General features: G+C 28.6%; 1 protein-coding gene and 2 pseudogenes across 1 annotated transcript; all 3 read left to right on the forward strand.

Moving 5' to 3' along the window:
• Positions 1–1,062: 1,062 nt before the first annotated feature.
• On the forward strand, positions 1,063–10,851 carry LOC149063140 (uncharacterized; annotated as a pseudogene).
• Positions 10,852–11,179: 328 nt separating this feature from the next.
• Positions 11,180–14,207, forward strand: LOC149063141 (uncharacterized; annotated as a pseudogene).
• Positions 14,208–17,469: 3,262 nt separating this feature from the next.
• LOC149063142 (uncharacterized) lies at positions 17,470–18,414 on the forward strand. The gene has a single exon (XM_089215529.1). It carries the CDS (start codon positions 17,470–17,472, stop codon positions 18,412–18,414), a length of 945 nt encoding a protein of 314 aa, XP_089071655.1.
• The last annotated feature ends 672 nt before the right edge of the window (positions 18,415–19,086 follow it).

The raw sequence follows: 19,086 nt of genomic DNA on the forward strand, positions 1-19,086 counted from the left end.
AAGTTCCTCATGAGTTGTTTTATACAGCTGTTTATGTTATTCGCTATTATTATTTACATGCATTTGAAGTTATCATAATTTCCAAGTGATTTTGTGGTTAAATATTTATAAAATGTTCCAATTTCTATTTCTTATTTTTATATGCATGTTAAAATTTAAATTTGGATGAAATTAGATAAAAATAATAATAAAAATAATAAAAATAAAAGAATAACGAACTGGTTATTTTATTGTACCTAATACAAATATAATATTATGTGTGAGATATTGAAACTTTGAAATGTAGCATTGTTATATTTTATATACATTAGTTACGTTACATATACCTATAAATAATCAGACTACTAGAATTATTATAGTTAGGTATATTTAGATTATAGTGGCAGCGAAATAATTTAAAGCTAATTAATAATAATAAGTGTTTATCGATTTGAGAATATACTGATGTACTATTATTATTTAATATTTATTTTATGGTGTTAGGCTTTAGGTATAATAAGTATACTTAGGTATATAGTAACATATTTATATTATGCAAATGGAACTTTTTTTTTTAACTTTGCAATGGATTAGGGAAAAACATGATAATAGAATAGGTATATATATAATATATTATATATTATATAATTTACTTTCTTTATACTTTCTGCAAATCAATTATTTTTACTCTTGTATGGCAATTTAATTATTATAAACCTATTTATTGAAACTGGTATTAGGTGTTTACTTTAATTTTCACTTAAATGTCCTATTGTTACCTATTGTTAAATTCCAAATTTCTATTACCTATTCATTCAAATTTTAATAAAAATATCTTATAATAAAATAATACCTTTAAAGTAAAAATTAAAAATAGCAACTTAGGTACTTTATTATTTCTTAGTTACTTTAATAATCACAATATTCCTTAATATTTTGATGTAGGTATTTATAAAAACTACTTATTTATATCAAATATGAAACTTTTTTTATTTTTATTTAGCTATTAGATGTACGAGTATAAAGATTACTAATTAGGTTGTTTTCTTGTTTTATTTTATAAATTTCCTATTTTAGAAAAAAATGCCTAGAAAGCGACTTCAATTTCATCAATTGTCTAGTAGGAGTAAAAGAAGAAGAGTAAATGAAAGTGCTGGTTGTTCACATTGGTCTGATGATAGTGACAATAAAATAAATACTACAGCAAGTAATGCTAAAAATACAAATTTTTCAATTGTTCTTGATCCTGTATCTTCAGAAAATTATAATACAGAGATTGAAAAGCATCAAACAACATTTTCTGAAAATAACCAGTCTCCAAGCAGTACATCTAGTGATAATGAACAATTTTTTCAGTTTAATTTTGATTTGTCTCCACCCGGGTCTCCACTAGTATTATTTTCACCTGTTGATGTAAATGAAGATGCTAATTGTTATGTATTATAAATATAAATAATAACATAAACGTATTATATAGACATTTATTGTTGACAGTATAAATCGTAATGACGTACAATATATTTCTACTCGCTAATAACCGATGGACAGTCCCCACCGATCGTAATATGATACTTATGATTATTGTTAGTATAAACAGTATAGGTGTAATATCATATAATATAAATGCTGAATATGCAACATCTTTTTCCTTAAAAAAAAAAATATATAATATATATAAGTAGTATTTTGTGTATTGCTTAATCGCTATGTTAGTGTGTTAGTAAGTTTAATTACATTAATTATAATCACTTGGAGAATATCGCTAAGGTGGTTTTCTAGATCTAATTGGTCTGGGTGTTTTATTTATTATTATAGTATCAGAATTTTGTTTTGCACCTACGGTTTCGATATTTTCAGTATTTTCATTTATTTGTCTAGTGGGTGTAAGTGAAATTGAATTATTCGCTGGTGTCAGCGATTTATCAATGAGTAATTGATCATTGTGTCTCTTCCAAATAGTTCCGTCATCGAGCTCTACATCGTGTGAATTACAACTAATGGATTTGATAATTTTACCCTTTTGCCATTTATTGTTATTATTCCTATAATCTCTAGCTAAAACATTATCACCTGTATTGAATGATACTATCCTATTACCACTATTGTTTATTTGTGATATTTGTCGTTCAATAACCACTTCACTTGTATTCGGCATTAACGCGTCAAATTGTAAACGTGTTGATCGACCTAACATTAGTTTAGCTGGCGTTTCTCGTGTTGTTGAATGAGGTGTATTACGATACATCAAAAGAAATTTATTTAATTGGGATTGTGCAGTCGAGCATTTTTAAAACAATTTTTTTATTGTTTTGACTGCTGATTCCGCACAGCCGTTTGATTCTGGGTGAAATGGAGCGCCTGTCATATGCCTTATACCTAGATTTTTGCAATATGCTTGAAATTCAAAACCAGTGAAACATTTTGCACCATCTGATGTAATTGTTTTTGGAATTCCAAATCGTGCTATCGTTTCTGAAAATTTTTGAATAACAATTTCTGCTGTCATAAAATTTATTTGAAATACTTCTAACCATTTTGTGGTTGCGTCAACAATGACAAAAAAATATTTATTTTGAAATGGACCAAGAAAATCGCAATGCACTCTAGTCCACGGTTTTTCTGGCCATTTCCAAGGTGATGTTACAGATTTTGGCGGATTTTGCCTGACATTAATACAATTGTCGCAACTTTGTGTGATATTTTCGATTTCTTTGTCCATTCCTGGCCACCAAAAGTATGATCTCGCTAAACTTTTCATACTGGAAGAACCCATATGACACGAATGAAGTTCCTTGAGTATATTATTTCGAAATTTAGCTGGTATAATAACACGGTAACCCCATAATAGACATCCCTGTTCCACTGCAATTTGAGTTTTTCGTAAATTATATGAATTAAGTTCTAAATTTTTAGAAAAATCACTATTCCATTCTCCTGTTTTGACTGCGTTTAATACTTTGGCGAGAATTGTGTCTCTACTTGTTTCAATTTTTATTTTAGACCAGTCTAATGTGAAAGGTGATTGTTCGTGAATAAAATTAAAACTAATACATTCTTCATTATGATTTTCAATTTTTAATTTTGAACTTTTTGTTCGTGATAAAAAATCGGCTGTATTATCTTCGGATTTTACATATTTTATGTCGAAATCGAATGATTATAAAACATAGGCCCATCGTTGTAATCTATTAGCCGCGTAAATTGGGATACCTTTCTTATCACCGAAAATATATATTAACGGTTTATGGTCGGTTTCTAATAGAAAATGCCTACCATATAAATAGTCATAAAATTTCGTAACCCCGTAAATAATTGCTAAAGCTTCTTTTTCAATTTGTGGAAATTTACATTCTGACTCAGATAGAACTCTTGATGCATATGCTATAGGTTTTTCAGTCCGATCTAGGTACACATGGGAAAGAACTGCGCCTAGTGCATAAGATGATGAGTCTACAACGAGTTTAATCGGAATATTATGATCATAATATGCCAATACGGGTTTCGAAATTAAAATTTGTTTGACTTTATTGAATGCTTGGTCACATTTTGGTGTCCAATTCCATTCACTGCCGTTACGTAAAAGAGTGTACAATGGTTTTAAAATATTTGCAGCGTTTGGAATAAATTTTATATAATACGTAACTAAACCTAAAAATGATTTTAGCAATGTTTTATTTTCTGGGACAATGGCATCGTTTATAACATCTGTGTGTTTTGTTAGTGTGTGTAAACCATTTTCATCTAACCTGTGACCCAAATATTCAATTGACTTTTGCATAAATTTGCATTTATTCAACTTTACTCTTAAACCTGCATTTGACAATACATTTAGTAATTTGTCTAAACGAGCATTGTGCTCTGTGATAGTGGAACCTGCAACAATAATGTCGTCTTGGAATATACCTATGCCCTCAAGACCTGCTGTTGAAGTTTCCATAGCTTTTTGAAACTCCCCTGCTGACGACTTTATTCCAAAAGGGTTGCGTGTATAGCTAAATAAACCTTTATGTGTGTTAATAGTGGTATATTTGCGATCAGGTTCTTTAATAACCATTTGTTGGTATGCGTCTTTTAAATCTATTTTCGAAAAATATTTTGAACCACTAATATTTGCATATAAATGTTCTATTTTTGGAAGAGGGTATTCAGTCCCTTCTAATACCGGATTTATTGTTATTTTAAAATCACCGCAAATTCTAACCGTGCCGTCTGGTTTTAATATTGGTACTATTGGAGTTGCCCATTCGCTGTGGTCGACGGAAACTAAAATGTTGCTTTTGATTAAACGCTCAATTTCGGTTTCAACTTTTCCCTTTAATGCTAATGGAATAGACCTATGTTTGTAAAATTTAGGTACTGCCGCCGCTTTGATATTTAATGAAATTTCGTATTTGTTAAAAGTGCCTATTTCATCTTTAAAAACATTGTTAGGGGAGACCGGGGACAAAAGTAACATTTTTCACTTAACTATAAATTTAAAAAAAACTATTTGTAATTTTCAGATAAAACTATTTCTATTTGATAGAACAAGTTAATACCTTTCAAATGATATCATAATATCTTCATAAATTTAATTTAAACCTTAAGATATTTAAAAAAAAAAACAAAAAAAAAAACGTTTCTTTCGACCCCTTGCAAGTACCGAAAGTAACACCTATTGGGTACAAAAGTAACATGTATGGTAATAGTACAATAAAATATTATAAACAAAATCAATTAGGTACATTAGCAATTAGGTACATATTATATTCAAATAAAATAAAAACAATAGGTACAATTGTTTATCTGAACTAAAACTTAAAAATATAAAATATTAATATACCTAATTATGTACCAGACTTGTACTGAAGTAATGTATATCAATATTAAATATTCATAAACAAAAAATATATATAATATAATAGTCAGTCTTGACAGTAAAAACTTGTAAGAAAAGTTAACAAAACAATATATTTAAAATAAAATTTAAGTAACTAACATGTGCCAGAACTTTCAATTAAGACACTGTAACTAAATAAATACAAAATATTATTCATAAATAACAAAAAAAATTAAATATATATTATGAGCTCGATATCCAAACACTGGTTCAGGACCACTTTTATTTTGATGAAGTTTCAATTTTTTTATGTATCTACTTAGACTGACATGGCAAATATTTAAGCTTGCAGCTACTGACCGTATGGACTGATTTTCTTTTAAACAAATGTCTGCTGCATTTTTCATTTCACTGTCTGCAATTGTTCCTCTCTGGGTCATTCTTTTACGTGTACGTGGCATGTCTGTAAGCTATATTAGAAAAATACTCAAATAAATGAAAATGAATTCATATAAAAAAACATAGTAAAATAATATAAGCTAAGATATGTAGGAGCTACATAGTGTTACTTCTGACCCCACAAAATTTGTTTCTTTCGACCCCATACAGACATTTTTTCTTATGTAGATTAAAAAAGTATTAAACATACCTGATTCGACGTTTCTGATACTTGCAAAAGAAAAAGGACAACTTTTGGCAGATTTAAATGTATTAAGTTTGCTTCTAGTGTTAAAATTTAATTTTTTTAAAAAAAAACTGTTAACAATTTTATTATCACTTTTGTATGGCGATATCAGTTTATGTTCTTTTTGTGGTAAGAAGAATGGGACTACGACAAAACAAATATGTGCAAATATGCCCCGTATAATGGTGCAAATGATACACTACATACTGGATTTAAATAATTATCATGGAATAAGAAATTGAGCATGTTACTTTCGCCCCGTGTTACTTTTGTCCCCGGTCACCCCTATCTCAACAAAAACACTACGTCAACTCCGTGTAAAAAAACGCTAAGTAAAAAAAAAAAATATATATAAATGCAATAAAATGTGTGATATAAGGTGGAATCTAAGTAAATAGTTTAATGAATAAAATGTATGTATAAATAATTAATTCAAATTTAATAAAAATTGGTTATTTATATTAATTTATAATATGAATTATTTTAACTCAAATTGATCCAATTTTGGTTTACTTAGCCGGAAACAATTTATTTATTGTAATGGTGCTTTCATTATTTATTACATAAACTATTAGTACTTGGCTATACATTTTTTAGACTGAATCTTCCGGCCAAGTAAACCAAAATTGGATCAATTTGAGTTAAAATAATTCATATTATAAATTAATATAAATAACCAATTTTTATTAAATTTGAATTAATTATTTATACATACATTTTATTCATTAAACTATTTACTTAGATTCCACCTTATATCACACATTTTATTGCATTTATATATATTTTTTTTTTTTACTTAGCGTTTTTTTACACGGAGTTGACGTAGTGTTTTTGTTGAGATATCATTAGTTTTATTAGGGTCAAGATATTTTTTATTTTTTTTTCCATTATTATGATGTAATGTCTTATTTATAATTTTTTTAAGATGTTTAAACATATCGTTCTGTACAAAAGTACATTTTGTTTCCTATACTTCAGCACCCATTTTAATACTCTATCTGCAGTACACCTACCTTGAACCAGAGGCATTTTTAATTTACCAATTGATCTATTGGTACATTTTTCAATATTTAATAAAATGGAAATAACTGTTTGGATTTTGGATTCTTTCTTTTTAGTGGTACTTCATGTACCGTGTTAATACTGCACTGTTTAATAGTAGTACTATTATAACTTTCAACTACGATTTTAGATTGAGTAGACTCCTGATATTTTTTTTCCTCATATCTCGCGCCTTTTGGAGTTAAGTTACCATTTTTAATGTAGACACAATTCGACACAAATATGAAGACAGTCACAATAAAGTATTATAAATTATAATAAAGACTGTTATAATAATAATTATTATTATAACGACTATATATTATTTAACAATAAAATGCTCAATGGAAAATGATAGATAGTCGATACGGTTAGGTTTGGTGATACCACGTGCATTGAATAATAATATTATGGACACGAGACAATAACGCCGACAACAAGCTCGTACGCAGGACGCGAGACGAAAGAAGAAAGAACGAAATTTCAAATTACGAAAACAGAATGCACCGATACCGATAACTGATAAGCGATTGTGGACCATGTTCGCGTGTTAGTATGTTGTATGTGTCTAGCGGTGGGGGGAAGCAATAGTAGTGGGAGACACACGCCGCCGTCGCAAGAATCCTCTCACTCGTCCCGTCAACATGACGCGTTTAATACGGCAGCCGGCGGCGAAAGTAATATAAAATGATCACTTAAATATCCACAGTTTTTTGATCATAACTAAAATACTATTCAACCGATTCTATTTAAAATTATAAAAGCACGTAGCCTATGATTTTCTCGATCGATTGATATCTCATTCTAACTATTTGGTTCATTTATTAGACCTACAGCCTTTAATAAAGAATACCAAAATATTAACACGTATTAAATGGGAATGTTTAGGTTTCTGTATATATACACGGTCGAGTGCTTCGCCTTCCTTTTTTTTTTACTTAGCTCGCGACACTACCGTGTCGCTGGATATTTTTTTATAATACTATCGACACTTACGTCATTTTCAATACTAAACAAGGTAAAACATTTTATGTTTTTTTATATCATTTCGACCTATTAATGGAGGACCACCATTGTCGATAACATAAAGGCACATTGTAAATTTTTTATTTTGGTACACCGAATCGACAAATATTTTTCCTATCGGTTTAATGTCGTTGCCGACGTAATCAGATAGCGAAATGTCATTTTTTTTTTAATTTGATATGACTAAACAGTTGATGATATAATCTTTTTGAAATTACGCTATGTTGTGAACCGGTATCAATTTCGAAGCTTACATTATTGTTTTGTACAATTAAATTAACTGTAAACGGTTTTACCGCTTTATTTTGAAAATTTTGATCAATTATGGAAAAAAAAGTATTCGAAAGATCATAATTAACTGTTTCGTCATCATCATTATTATCATACAAAAATTTATTTTGTGTTTTTATATTTTTCTTTTCTTTCATACCCTTTTTACATACGGTGGACAAATGACCTTTTTCACCACAATTGTTGCACTCGAAGTCCTTGTATCTGCAGTCTTTTTGAAAATGATTGGAACGGCCACAAATTCCGCATTTGATTTTTGACTCCTTGTATGTGTTGAACCCCTTCTTGGCAGTATGTCCATTATTTTTTTGTTGGTACTTCAAGTCTGCGTATTCTTCTTTTTTCCAGCCACTCTTGTCATTTATTGCAGCTTCTTTGGCTGTCGCGATTTCCATTAGATTTGAATATGGAACTCCAATTTTTGAGGCATCCTCTTCTAACAGACGATCTTGGATTGGTCCTGAACCCATTCCGACAACAAATATGTCTCTAATGACTGTTGTTAGTTCCGACGAAAACCCACATTTTGAAGCAAGATTTTTGACACGTGCACCCCATTGGCACACCGATTCATCTTGTCTTTGTTTAGCTTGATAAAATGTATACCTAGCCGCGAAGTACGATTTTATTGGTTTGAAATATTTGTTCAAACTTTTCATTAGAGTTTCATACTCAACATCGTTTGGCGTGCTAGGAACACATAAACTAAAAAAGTACTTTGTGAATTTCCTCACTGACTGATGATAATAGAATGGCTCTTTTTTGAATATTATTTTCGATGGCATTTGCCAAAAAAAAATTTGTCAATTTTGACTCAAAAATTGTGATATCCATACCTGTTTCAAAGTTTCCAGGTGACCCCATAACTTGATTGAAGTTCGTTATGGATTCTGTCTTAGGAGTTGCCATTTTGTATTAGTATGAATACAATACTTGAAACTTCTAATGCACTAGTGATTACGATTAAATTATTATTTTCTTCGTCGCCAATTTGTTATGTATTATAAATATAAATAATAACATAAACGTATTATATAGACATTTATTGTTGACAGTATAAATCGTAATGACGTACAATATATTTCTACTCGCTAATAACCGATGGACAGTCCCCACCGATCGTAATATGATACTTATGATTATTGTTAGTATAAACAGTATAGGTGTAATATCATATAATATAAATGCTGAATATGCAACACTAATAATCAGTCTTTAGATATTAATAAATTTCTTCGAAATTGGTCTATTAAATATAATATTACTGATGTATCTTTATCTGCTTTGTTAGTTGGCTTGAAAGAAAATGTTACTATCTTAAATACAATTTTGCCATCTGATGCCAGAACCTTATTAAAAACAAATATTGTGTTTGAAAAAAAGAATATTGAACCTGGCCATTATTTACATATTGGATTGGAAACCCAGTTAAAACGTTTGCTTAAAAGTTGTCCATTAATTAATGAAATACAAGAATTAAAATTAATAGTGAATGTTGACGGTCTTCCTATTTTCAAAAGTTCTGCAGGACAAGTTATTCCAATATTAATTTCAGTCGTTAATATTCTACAATTTAAAAAAAATATATTTCCTGTCGGAATTTATTATGGTTTACAGAAACCTAATGATATGGCTCAATTTTTTCAAACTTTTGTTGATGAAGTTATAGTTTTAACAGAAAGAGGTATATGTAATGAAAATGGTAGTGTAATTTCAGTAAAAATTGTTGGTTTTTGTTGTGATGCCCCAGCAAAGAAAGACATATTGGGTATTAAAGGTCACGGTGGATATTCATCTTGCACTAAATGCACAGTCCATGGTATTACTGTGGGTAACAAGCGTGTTTTTACTGAATTAAGTTCTGCACCAAGAACTAATGAAGACTTCATTAATTGGGTTGATACAAATTATAGACAGTCTGATACACCATTGACAAAAATACCTAGCATTGATTTTGTTAAGTCAATAATTTTAGATTATTTACATTTTGTTTGCCTGGGAGTAATGCGCACTATGTTATTAACATGGTATGATGGAGTTATACCATTTAAGTTATCACGCCAACTAATACAAAAAGTATCAGATTTTATGTACAATAACCGTTTAAATTTACCATCAGAGTTTGCAAGGAAGCCTCGTGAACTTAAGTATCTTTTGAGGTGGAAAGGAGTTGAGTATCGATCTTTTATGTTGTACCTTGCGGTAGTAGCTTTAAAAGGTGTTTTAGATGACAACAAATATAATAATTTTTTAACATTAAATGTGGCAATGTCTATACTGCTTAATCCAAAAACATGCAACAATGAAGAAATGAGGGAATATGCAAGATCTCTTTTACAACATTTTGTGCAAACGTTTATGACTCTCTATAGTGAGAGCTTTATAACTCACAATTTTCATGGGCTAATACATTTAGTAGATGACGCACAACATTTTGCACCTATGATTGATGCGTTTACACTCGACTCAATTTCTGCATTTCCGTTTGAAAATTTTCTTCAAAAATTAAAAAATATGATTAGAGGGAAAAATAAACCGTTAGAACAAATTGGAAAACGACTAGCACAATTGTTCTCTGATGATCATTTCTTTTCTTTCCAATCAATTCCATCTGGCAATTTTCCTATATTATCAAATATGCATTGTAGTGGACCTTTACCTGTAAATTGTAAAGGGCCACAGTATAAAACATTGTAATTTTATAATTTTGTAATTAAAATAGTATCACCCAATAATTGCTGTGCAACGACAAGTAATGCTATTGTAATAGTAGAAAATATTTGTTTTTCCACAGAGTTACAATCTTCTGTAATTGTTGATTGTTGGAAGAAAATTTCTTGTAAAAAATAACTTTTTTACAGTGCCTTGTGAAAGTTCTACTATTGGTATTTATAAAGTAGAAAAATTATCGAATCTAAAAGTATGGCCTATTTCTAAGGTTTGCATGAAGTATGTTGTTTTGCCTTACAAACAATTTTTTATTGTTTTTCCTTTATTGCATTCAGCATAATAGTATATTAACTTTTTTATTTTTTATATGATCTGAATTATTATGTTACCTATATTTTATATTACCTAAACTTACCTATATAACTACCTACTACTTATTAAAATCAATGTATATAAATATAATATATTTTTACTATGTTTATTTCATTATATTATACTCTTATAATTATATTAATCTGTTTCCATTTACAAAATATACACGCTATCAATATTTTGTTTATTTTATGGAGGTAATTTTAAGTTTTTACTTTAAATATGTATTATATATTTCAAAATATGATATGAAATGTGGACATAATTTGTATTTTTTCTTTATTTTTTTTTACAGTATGTGGACTTTAATATCTATTTATGAACCAGATGAGTAGCCAATACCAGATTTAATACCAAATACTTGGTTAATTAATGATGTAAAATGTTGGTACCCATTAAATTTTCGTATGTCAACAATTAAATCATTAACAAAATCTCAAGCAAATCCAGATCCTAAAAATTGGGAACAACTAAAAATTGAAATCATCGAAAGAGACATAAGTATGAAATTAACAATGAATTAATAAAATGTAAAATGTATCAATAATTGTAATTAACACATTTTTCATATCTAATTTTATTATTTGTTTATTTACAGACAATTATGATTATGGTTTGAAATTAATGTATAGAGCGCCAGAGCGGCTAAACACAACGAGTTGCATTCTGAAGCTGAACTAGAAAGAGGTAGAGGAATGAGACCAAAATTAAAAAAACGTAATTTGTTTGAAGACATTGACCATGGCTTTTCAACTAATATTGATGAGATAATTCAAAATGATTCAGCTGAAGATATAATAACAATTCCTTACCCTAAATGCCCAAAAAAACTGAAAGTCAACTGTATGCATATTTAATATAATTCTGTATGAACTAATTGGTGAATAAGTAATTATTAATATTGTAGATACACCGCCACAACCTACTTGTTCAAACGTATCAGAATCAACTATTTCGTACAGTACCCCTAAGATAAGTGGCATTAGTAAGTATTTTTATTTACTTCTATCATCTATCATTCAAGTTAGGATTTTTATTTTATTTATTCTAAGTATAGGTATGTATCAAGTTAATAATTATAAAATTGAGTTATTGAAAAATATAATTGTACAGATGCTTATTATTTTAGATTCTATATTAAAACTGCATACAAATGACATTGGGCTTTATAAATATTCAATTGATATTTAATAATCATTATTAATAAGAAATTTTTTTTTTCATGTGTTATTATAAAGGTGCAATAATTGATGGTGAAGAACATTTATCTCCAAACGTAGTAAACAGTTTCTATACAGCTGGTAATTTAAATATATTTTGATTATACATTTTGTCGTTTTTGTAAATTAATTATTCAAGTTGTATTAAAATATTTTTATTACTTGTGTTAATGTAATATGTAATGTTTTATTTTTTTGTAGACAATGTAATGATGAGCAACAGTACAGGCGGTAGGCCTGTAGCAGCCGTAGCTAATGGTTCACATGCTGGTGAAATTCGATGCAATCTTTCCAAAAAATATCATTCTTGTTCGTTTGATAATATTAAAGATATAAATAATATCCAAATGATATTAGTTGCCATATCACACAATATGTGTAAAATATCTGGTAAGTAGGTATTTTAAAAACGGTATCTATAATTTTGAGCTATCATTATTCTAGAATGACAAATAGGTACAATTAAAAATTAAATAGGTACAATGACAAATACTTAAATACAAAAATTATAATTTATATTTTATATTTACAGCAGATATTCAGAAAATCAAATCAAATATGATCCACATGAAAAGTGAAATGGAATCTTTCATTCTTAATGACACTAAGAAAGTAAACAACAATGAATCACAAAACCTTGAAAAAAGAACTGAAGATATATTATCAATATTTCCTTTAAGTACTGATGATGAGCTTTTGGCTATAGAATGTAAATTAAAAGATAAGGATTTATCATATACTCAAAAATTGGTAAGTAACATTTAAAATAATGTTTTGTTTTTTAGATATTTTATTACCTACAATCTACTGCATATACGCTGGTCAGGGATCGCGGTATGCCTATTAGAAAGGATTTGGATTTCTGGATACAGCTGTATGTTTATGGAATATATATTTAATTACCATTAATATAAAGAATGGTGCACTTAACCACAGTTAAGTTAGGGGAAAAAATCTTGGTAATTCTTGATTATATGACATGGTTAGGTTATATAAGAACTAAACAAATCAACGAACTTCATTATTTGTACTTGGATACTTTTATACTTTTGAACTAATATATTAAGGACTACGGCAAATATAAATAGACAACTAATTATTAATATGTAGTAACTTAATCATTACAGAATTTATTTAAATTCATATTTTTTACATCTCATTTATATAAAGAAACATATTTGAACACGGAATAATTATGGCAGTATATTTTTTATCTTATGCACCTACCTGATATTTAATTTTTAATTATATTATCATTTTATGTATTTTTCCTTTATTTATATTTAGATATCTGCTTTTATATTTGTAAGTGAAGGAAAAACAGCTGAAAAAGTAACTACTAGTCTTTTAAAACTAATATTTACACTTGAATTAGCTTCTGAATACAGCTGGAAAGGACAAAAGGGGAAAAAAACTTCAGGATCACCATATTTTCAAAGTTATTATTGGTAAGTTGATATAGAACACTTTGTATATTATGAACTGAACTTATATGAAGTATAGTTTAATGATAATAAATATTTATTAATTTTAGCTGCTGTAAAAAATAAGTTCCCTGGTATCAATAAAGATGATATAAAGCCTAACATAATGACTTGGTTTGCTCAAGCATCCCACAAAATTAAAACAAGGTAATTCTATATATGACATTAATATTATTATAGTAATTATAGTAGAATATCCTGTTTATATTTCCCTGGCCCACACACAATGTAGCAATAATTTGTGTTTATAGGAGAACGGATCCTATTGCTGTGTAAATATATTCTATACAATGTATTTATAATTATTAGTACGGAATTAATCAAATATTTGTTAGTTGTATTTTTTACGCCATTTTCTATGTTAGTGATGATTAATATACCACTACCAATTATTAATAATACCTATTAGGCATATTATAGGAAAATTAAATGAATACCTACATGTAAAAATATTATTCTTTTTAACTACATTTTTAAATACATTTAAATTCAAAAATGTTTATTTTGCATCTGTTATAGCAAACAAGTCAATAAAGAAAGTTGCAATAATAATGGAAACTGTAGTGCCAACTACGATGGCAATCAATAATAAAATTGATAAAATATTATATCATCACGGCTGCTAGAACACAGAGAAGTTCAGCCAGAAGTTCTAGGTCTAATCTAATGCCAATCATCAATTTTTTCATTTAACACGTATATTATAAAAAAGTTATTCATAATATAATTAATATTAAGTTCATAATATTATATTACCACATTTTTATTATATAATTTAAATAATTACATTTTTAAGATAAAAAAAAAATTTTTTAAATATTTTCTATCATAAATTTAATACTCTAATAAAAATATATTTTTAATGTTTTTACAACGTTGTTTTTTCATTTCCTAAAAATGTTTCATCAAGATTTTTATAATTTTATAATTTATAAAATATTTTCTATTTAATCAAATAGCGGCCATTATAACATTTAATAAATATTTTTAGAATCATTTTTGAAATGTTTTAAAATTATTTTTTCAAATATTTAAATAATATTTTTTTGCTACTTGGGACAATACAAAATATATGGATAGAACATATTCGGACTGGGTACTAAGGTACTTCGGAAACATTCTAATTACAGACAATATATATTACATTATTGTTATAATATGTAATAAATAGAGCAGAGTACTTGTAGCATTTGCATTTTTTTTGTGCACACTGTGCACAGCAGTCATAAAAATACCGTTGTACAAAACAAATTCGTTTCATGTTTCCCCGAAGCTATAGTTTTGAAATTGTATTTGCATATAAACGCTTATTTTGAGTTATTTTAGTTTTTATGTCATATGTCTTCCATTTTGTACTTTTTGATGCTTATTCAAAATAATTTATTGTTTCATCAACATTTTTATTTGTTTATTTATACAACCAATGAACCAAAGTAATATTAAAAACACCTATTATTATTCAATTCAACTTCCAAGGTGAAAATGTGTGTTAATCCTTTAAAATTTGAAACTAAATTTTTTGTCAATTAAGTTTTTGAAGTTGAAACATTAATTTGTAGAATGATCTGAATCCCATAAATTAAAATAATTCAATACTTATTGTAATTTTTCATAAATATTCATTTCAAAATTTTTATTATTAATTCTATTTTGCTTTAGTGATTTTCAAGATTTTTTAGAGCTACAAGGGTCATCTCCCATAGTAATAATTAATAATGCATGTTTACATAAATACACACATGACACATCTATACTATGATAATATTTAGGTTAGGACGGTTAAGTTTTTAATTCTGTGGTAATAATCTTAGATAATTATATAATATAGATATGTATATTCAATACACATTTATGTTACAGCTAAAGTGTTGAATTCCGATATTTAATGAAATAACTAGGTACTTCATGAATTACCTACGAATGTTAGTTAGAGTATGAAATAATACATGAACATTTTACTTTAACTATTTATTTCATAGAATATCTAGTTATTCTATACAATTTCAATTCGACATCCGTATAAAATACATTATGTAATTATTACACTACTAGTGCACTTAAAAAAACCCTGACCAGTTTCCAGTGACTGCGCAGTTGCCGCAGATCTTAATGCATTACTTTCATTTGGAACAGTTTCTACAGCTAACAAATTTTCTGAACTTACTGTGAACTGGGATCGAATGTATAGTAGTTGTTTTAACACTCTAACTAAATTCTCAAACTAGGTGGGTTCTAATCTGATTTAATATTGTGGCGGTCCTGGACGGATACCGCGTGAGTCAGTGGTGTCACTAGTGTAGGAAGTGGTGAAGAGAAAAACACAAACAGTTCGCGGTATAATGATTTTTTTATTGTGGTGGTTGAAAATACAACCGCCAGAAAATGATCAACACGAAAATCAAAATAGCGGGGTGGTGAGGAGCGTGTGTCGTTCAGTGTCGGTCAGAGAACTCACTCTACTCTCGACCGGTTCGGAGTCTCGGCGGATCGACCGTTCCAGGCGCGCTTATCGCGTGTCGGTGTCGTCCGTCGTCGATTGGCGGTTGAAAAGAGAAGTAATTGCGCGGTTTGCCGGGCAAAGGCCGTTTGAATTCAAACGGCTATTACGCGGGCCCGCGTCACCGCGTACGCTACTAATTTCTCTTTTCTAGGAGTGTCTTTTGCTTTAAATCTTTCCCAGGCACGATTTTCTAACACTTTATCAGCTTTATGTCTATCGTCTAAATTTGTACTCACTGCATACACAATATCGTGATCACGACAAGCAGCGTCCAATGGGTTTATTCCTTTGTCACCGCGATCTAGTTTCTTTTTCAATTTCGTACCAGGACCACAATATTTATAGCCTGGCACATGGGCTTCAACTGGGAGGCTATTTATAAGGAAGTTTACTAATCCTTTACCAGTCTTATTTGATTTACACTTTCGAGTTAAACACATCATCTATGACTGATTATAAATTGAAAAATTCTAGAGTATTTATAAGGAAATAAAAATGGATTTGATTGATCAGAAAGATAAATTAGATGTTATAAATGTAGATCTTCAGATGATAAAAAAACCATCAAGACACGGTTCATTATTGCCTGATACTATACGTGCTATATTAGTCGGTCCCAGCGGATCAGGAAAAACAAATATAATGTATAATCTGATCACCCATGCAAACGGGTTAAGATTTGAAAATATTTATTTATACTCTAAAACTTCTAATCAGGAAAAATATTTTTTATTGAAAATAATAATAGATGATATACAAGAAGCTAATTTTTTCATATTTACAAGCGCTGATAAGGTTATAAAACCAAACATGACTAAGGAGAATTCTATAATAATTTTCGATGATGTAATATGTGGTCCACAATCTATAATCAGAGAATACTTCAGCATTGGCAGACATTCAGGTGCTAGCTCTGTATTTTTTTTAGCACAAACATATTCTAAAATATCAAAACAGCTAGTAAGAGATAACTCAAACTTTTTAATGATACTGAAGCAAGATGATACAAATTTACGGCATGTATTCAACGATCATTCGTCTGCAGATATGGATTTCTTAGAATTTCGGAAAATTTCTCATTTTTGTTGGAATCGCAGCGACTACGGGTTTTTGGTTATCGATAAAACGCGGGAACTGAATGAAGGAAGATATAGATGCGGTTTTCATACGTTTATTAAAATAAACAAATTTTAAGTACATGTGTACTTAAATAATATATATATATATATATATATAAATATAACGTAACACTGTTGTTATCTACATAGTGTTATTAGTAGTCATACGATACAGTTATCTTGTGTTTATTATTCACAATGAACAAAGAAAAAGTTTTGCTGGAAAATTTAATAGCATCAAAAAAGAATATTAAACGAAAAATAATGAAAATGAAACGTGGTGTTATAGATTCTGACAAATATTACCGCGAAGTATTTAAACCAATAATCGAGCCACTGAGTGCACAGACAGAAAAAAATATACAATGTAACTCACAACCAACTGAACTAATAAAAACAGAAACTGTATGCTCTAGTGATGAAGATGATGACGATGAGTTAGATCCATCATTTACAAATTTTTTAGATAATAAACGTCATGTAATAAAACGTTATGATAAATCTTATGGTTTGCATTATGATCAAGCTAGTGATTCATATAAAATAGGAAAACACTCTGTAGTTTTTAGTCATGGTAACTTACAGTTGCTTGATAGTTACTATCCATGGACTGTAGGACTATGGTCTTTATTATGTGAGAAGGAACCAAAAAAAACAACTGTAGAAGATATAGAAAACTATTACGACATTTTGAAAACTACTGGAGTTCATTTAAAAGCAGATGGGAAACCTAAAACCTCAAAGTTTCATAAATGGTCAACTGTTGTAAAACCTCTATACGAACGAATGAAATATGAAGAAAAACAGTTAAACGAGCAAATAACTAAACTTAATAAATCTAGAATTCCTCAAATTGACTTAACACCAATTAAGGATCTTTTATCTAGTAAAAATGCTAAAAAAAGTAATAACGATACAACCATAGAAAATAGAAAATTTGATTTTTATCCAGATGCAAACAGTTCTATGGTTACAGCTCCCACAGTTGAAAATATGTTTAGTTTTACTTCAACACCACAGTCAAAGCAAGGTTCTGGTTTATATAAAGATGTAATGCCGCAAACACAATTAGTTTATTATGACGACCCGAATGAACTAGTAACTAGATTAAATCTTATAAAATCATCACAAAGTGTTGGTAATACTGGTGTTAATAATGAAATTATATCTATTTTAGAAGAACTACGTGAGAGAGATATTATAGTATAATGACAACATTAGAGGCTATAGCTAATGAGCTACATAGACCAGCTAGAAAAATATTTCCTAGACGTAGTGTGGTAACGCGGTTTATTGATGACCTCTGGCAAGCTGATTTAATAGACATGCAACCTCATTCTAGACAAAATAATGGTTTTAAGTATATTTTAGTTGTCATAGATACATATAGTAAGTATGTATGGGTTGAGACGTTGAAAAATAAAACATCAAAGGAATGTACAAAAGGTATGTTTAATATATTGAAAAAAGCTCATCCAAAATTGTTACAAACAGATAATGGTACAGAATTTTATAATATTAAATTTCAACATTTGATGAAAAAGTATAAAATTAGACATTACAGTTCATACAGTGTTATCAAATGTTCAATTTGTGAACGTGTGATCCAAACTCTGAAAAATAATATATATAAACATTTTACTGCAACAGGTACATGGAATTGGTATAATACAATATCAAAAATTATACAAAATTATAATAATACAAAACATAGAACAATCAAATGTTCACCAAATGAAGCTCGAATGAACACAAACAACATTAAATTTAATACACAGTTAAATGATACATTATATAAACCAAAATTTAAAGTTAATGACAAAGTAAGAATATCTAAGTATAAACATATATTTAGTAAAGGATATACACCAAATTGGACTA

Source organism: Diuraphis noxia, unplaced genomic scaffold (genome assembly GCF_037042655.1).
Source record: "Diuraphis noxia isolate RWA-SAM2 unplaced genomic scaffold, SU_Dnox_SAM2 contig0001, whole genome shotgun sequence".
NCBI lineage: Eukaryota > Metazoa > Arthropoda > Insecta > Hemiptera > Aphididae > Diuraphis > Diuraphis noxia.

Bases quoted from the DNA above. Each gene is read 5' to 3' on its own strand.
- LOC149063142 (XM_089215529.1), top strand. From the start codon at position 17,470: ATGAAAATGAAACGTGGTGTTATAGATTCTGACAAATATTACCGCGAA.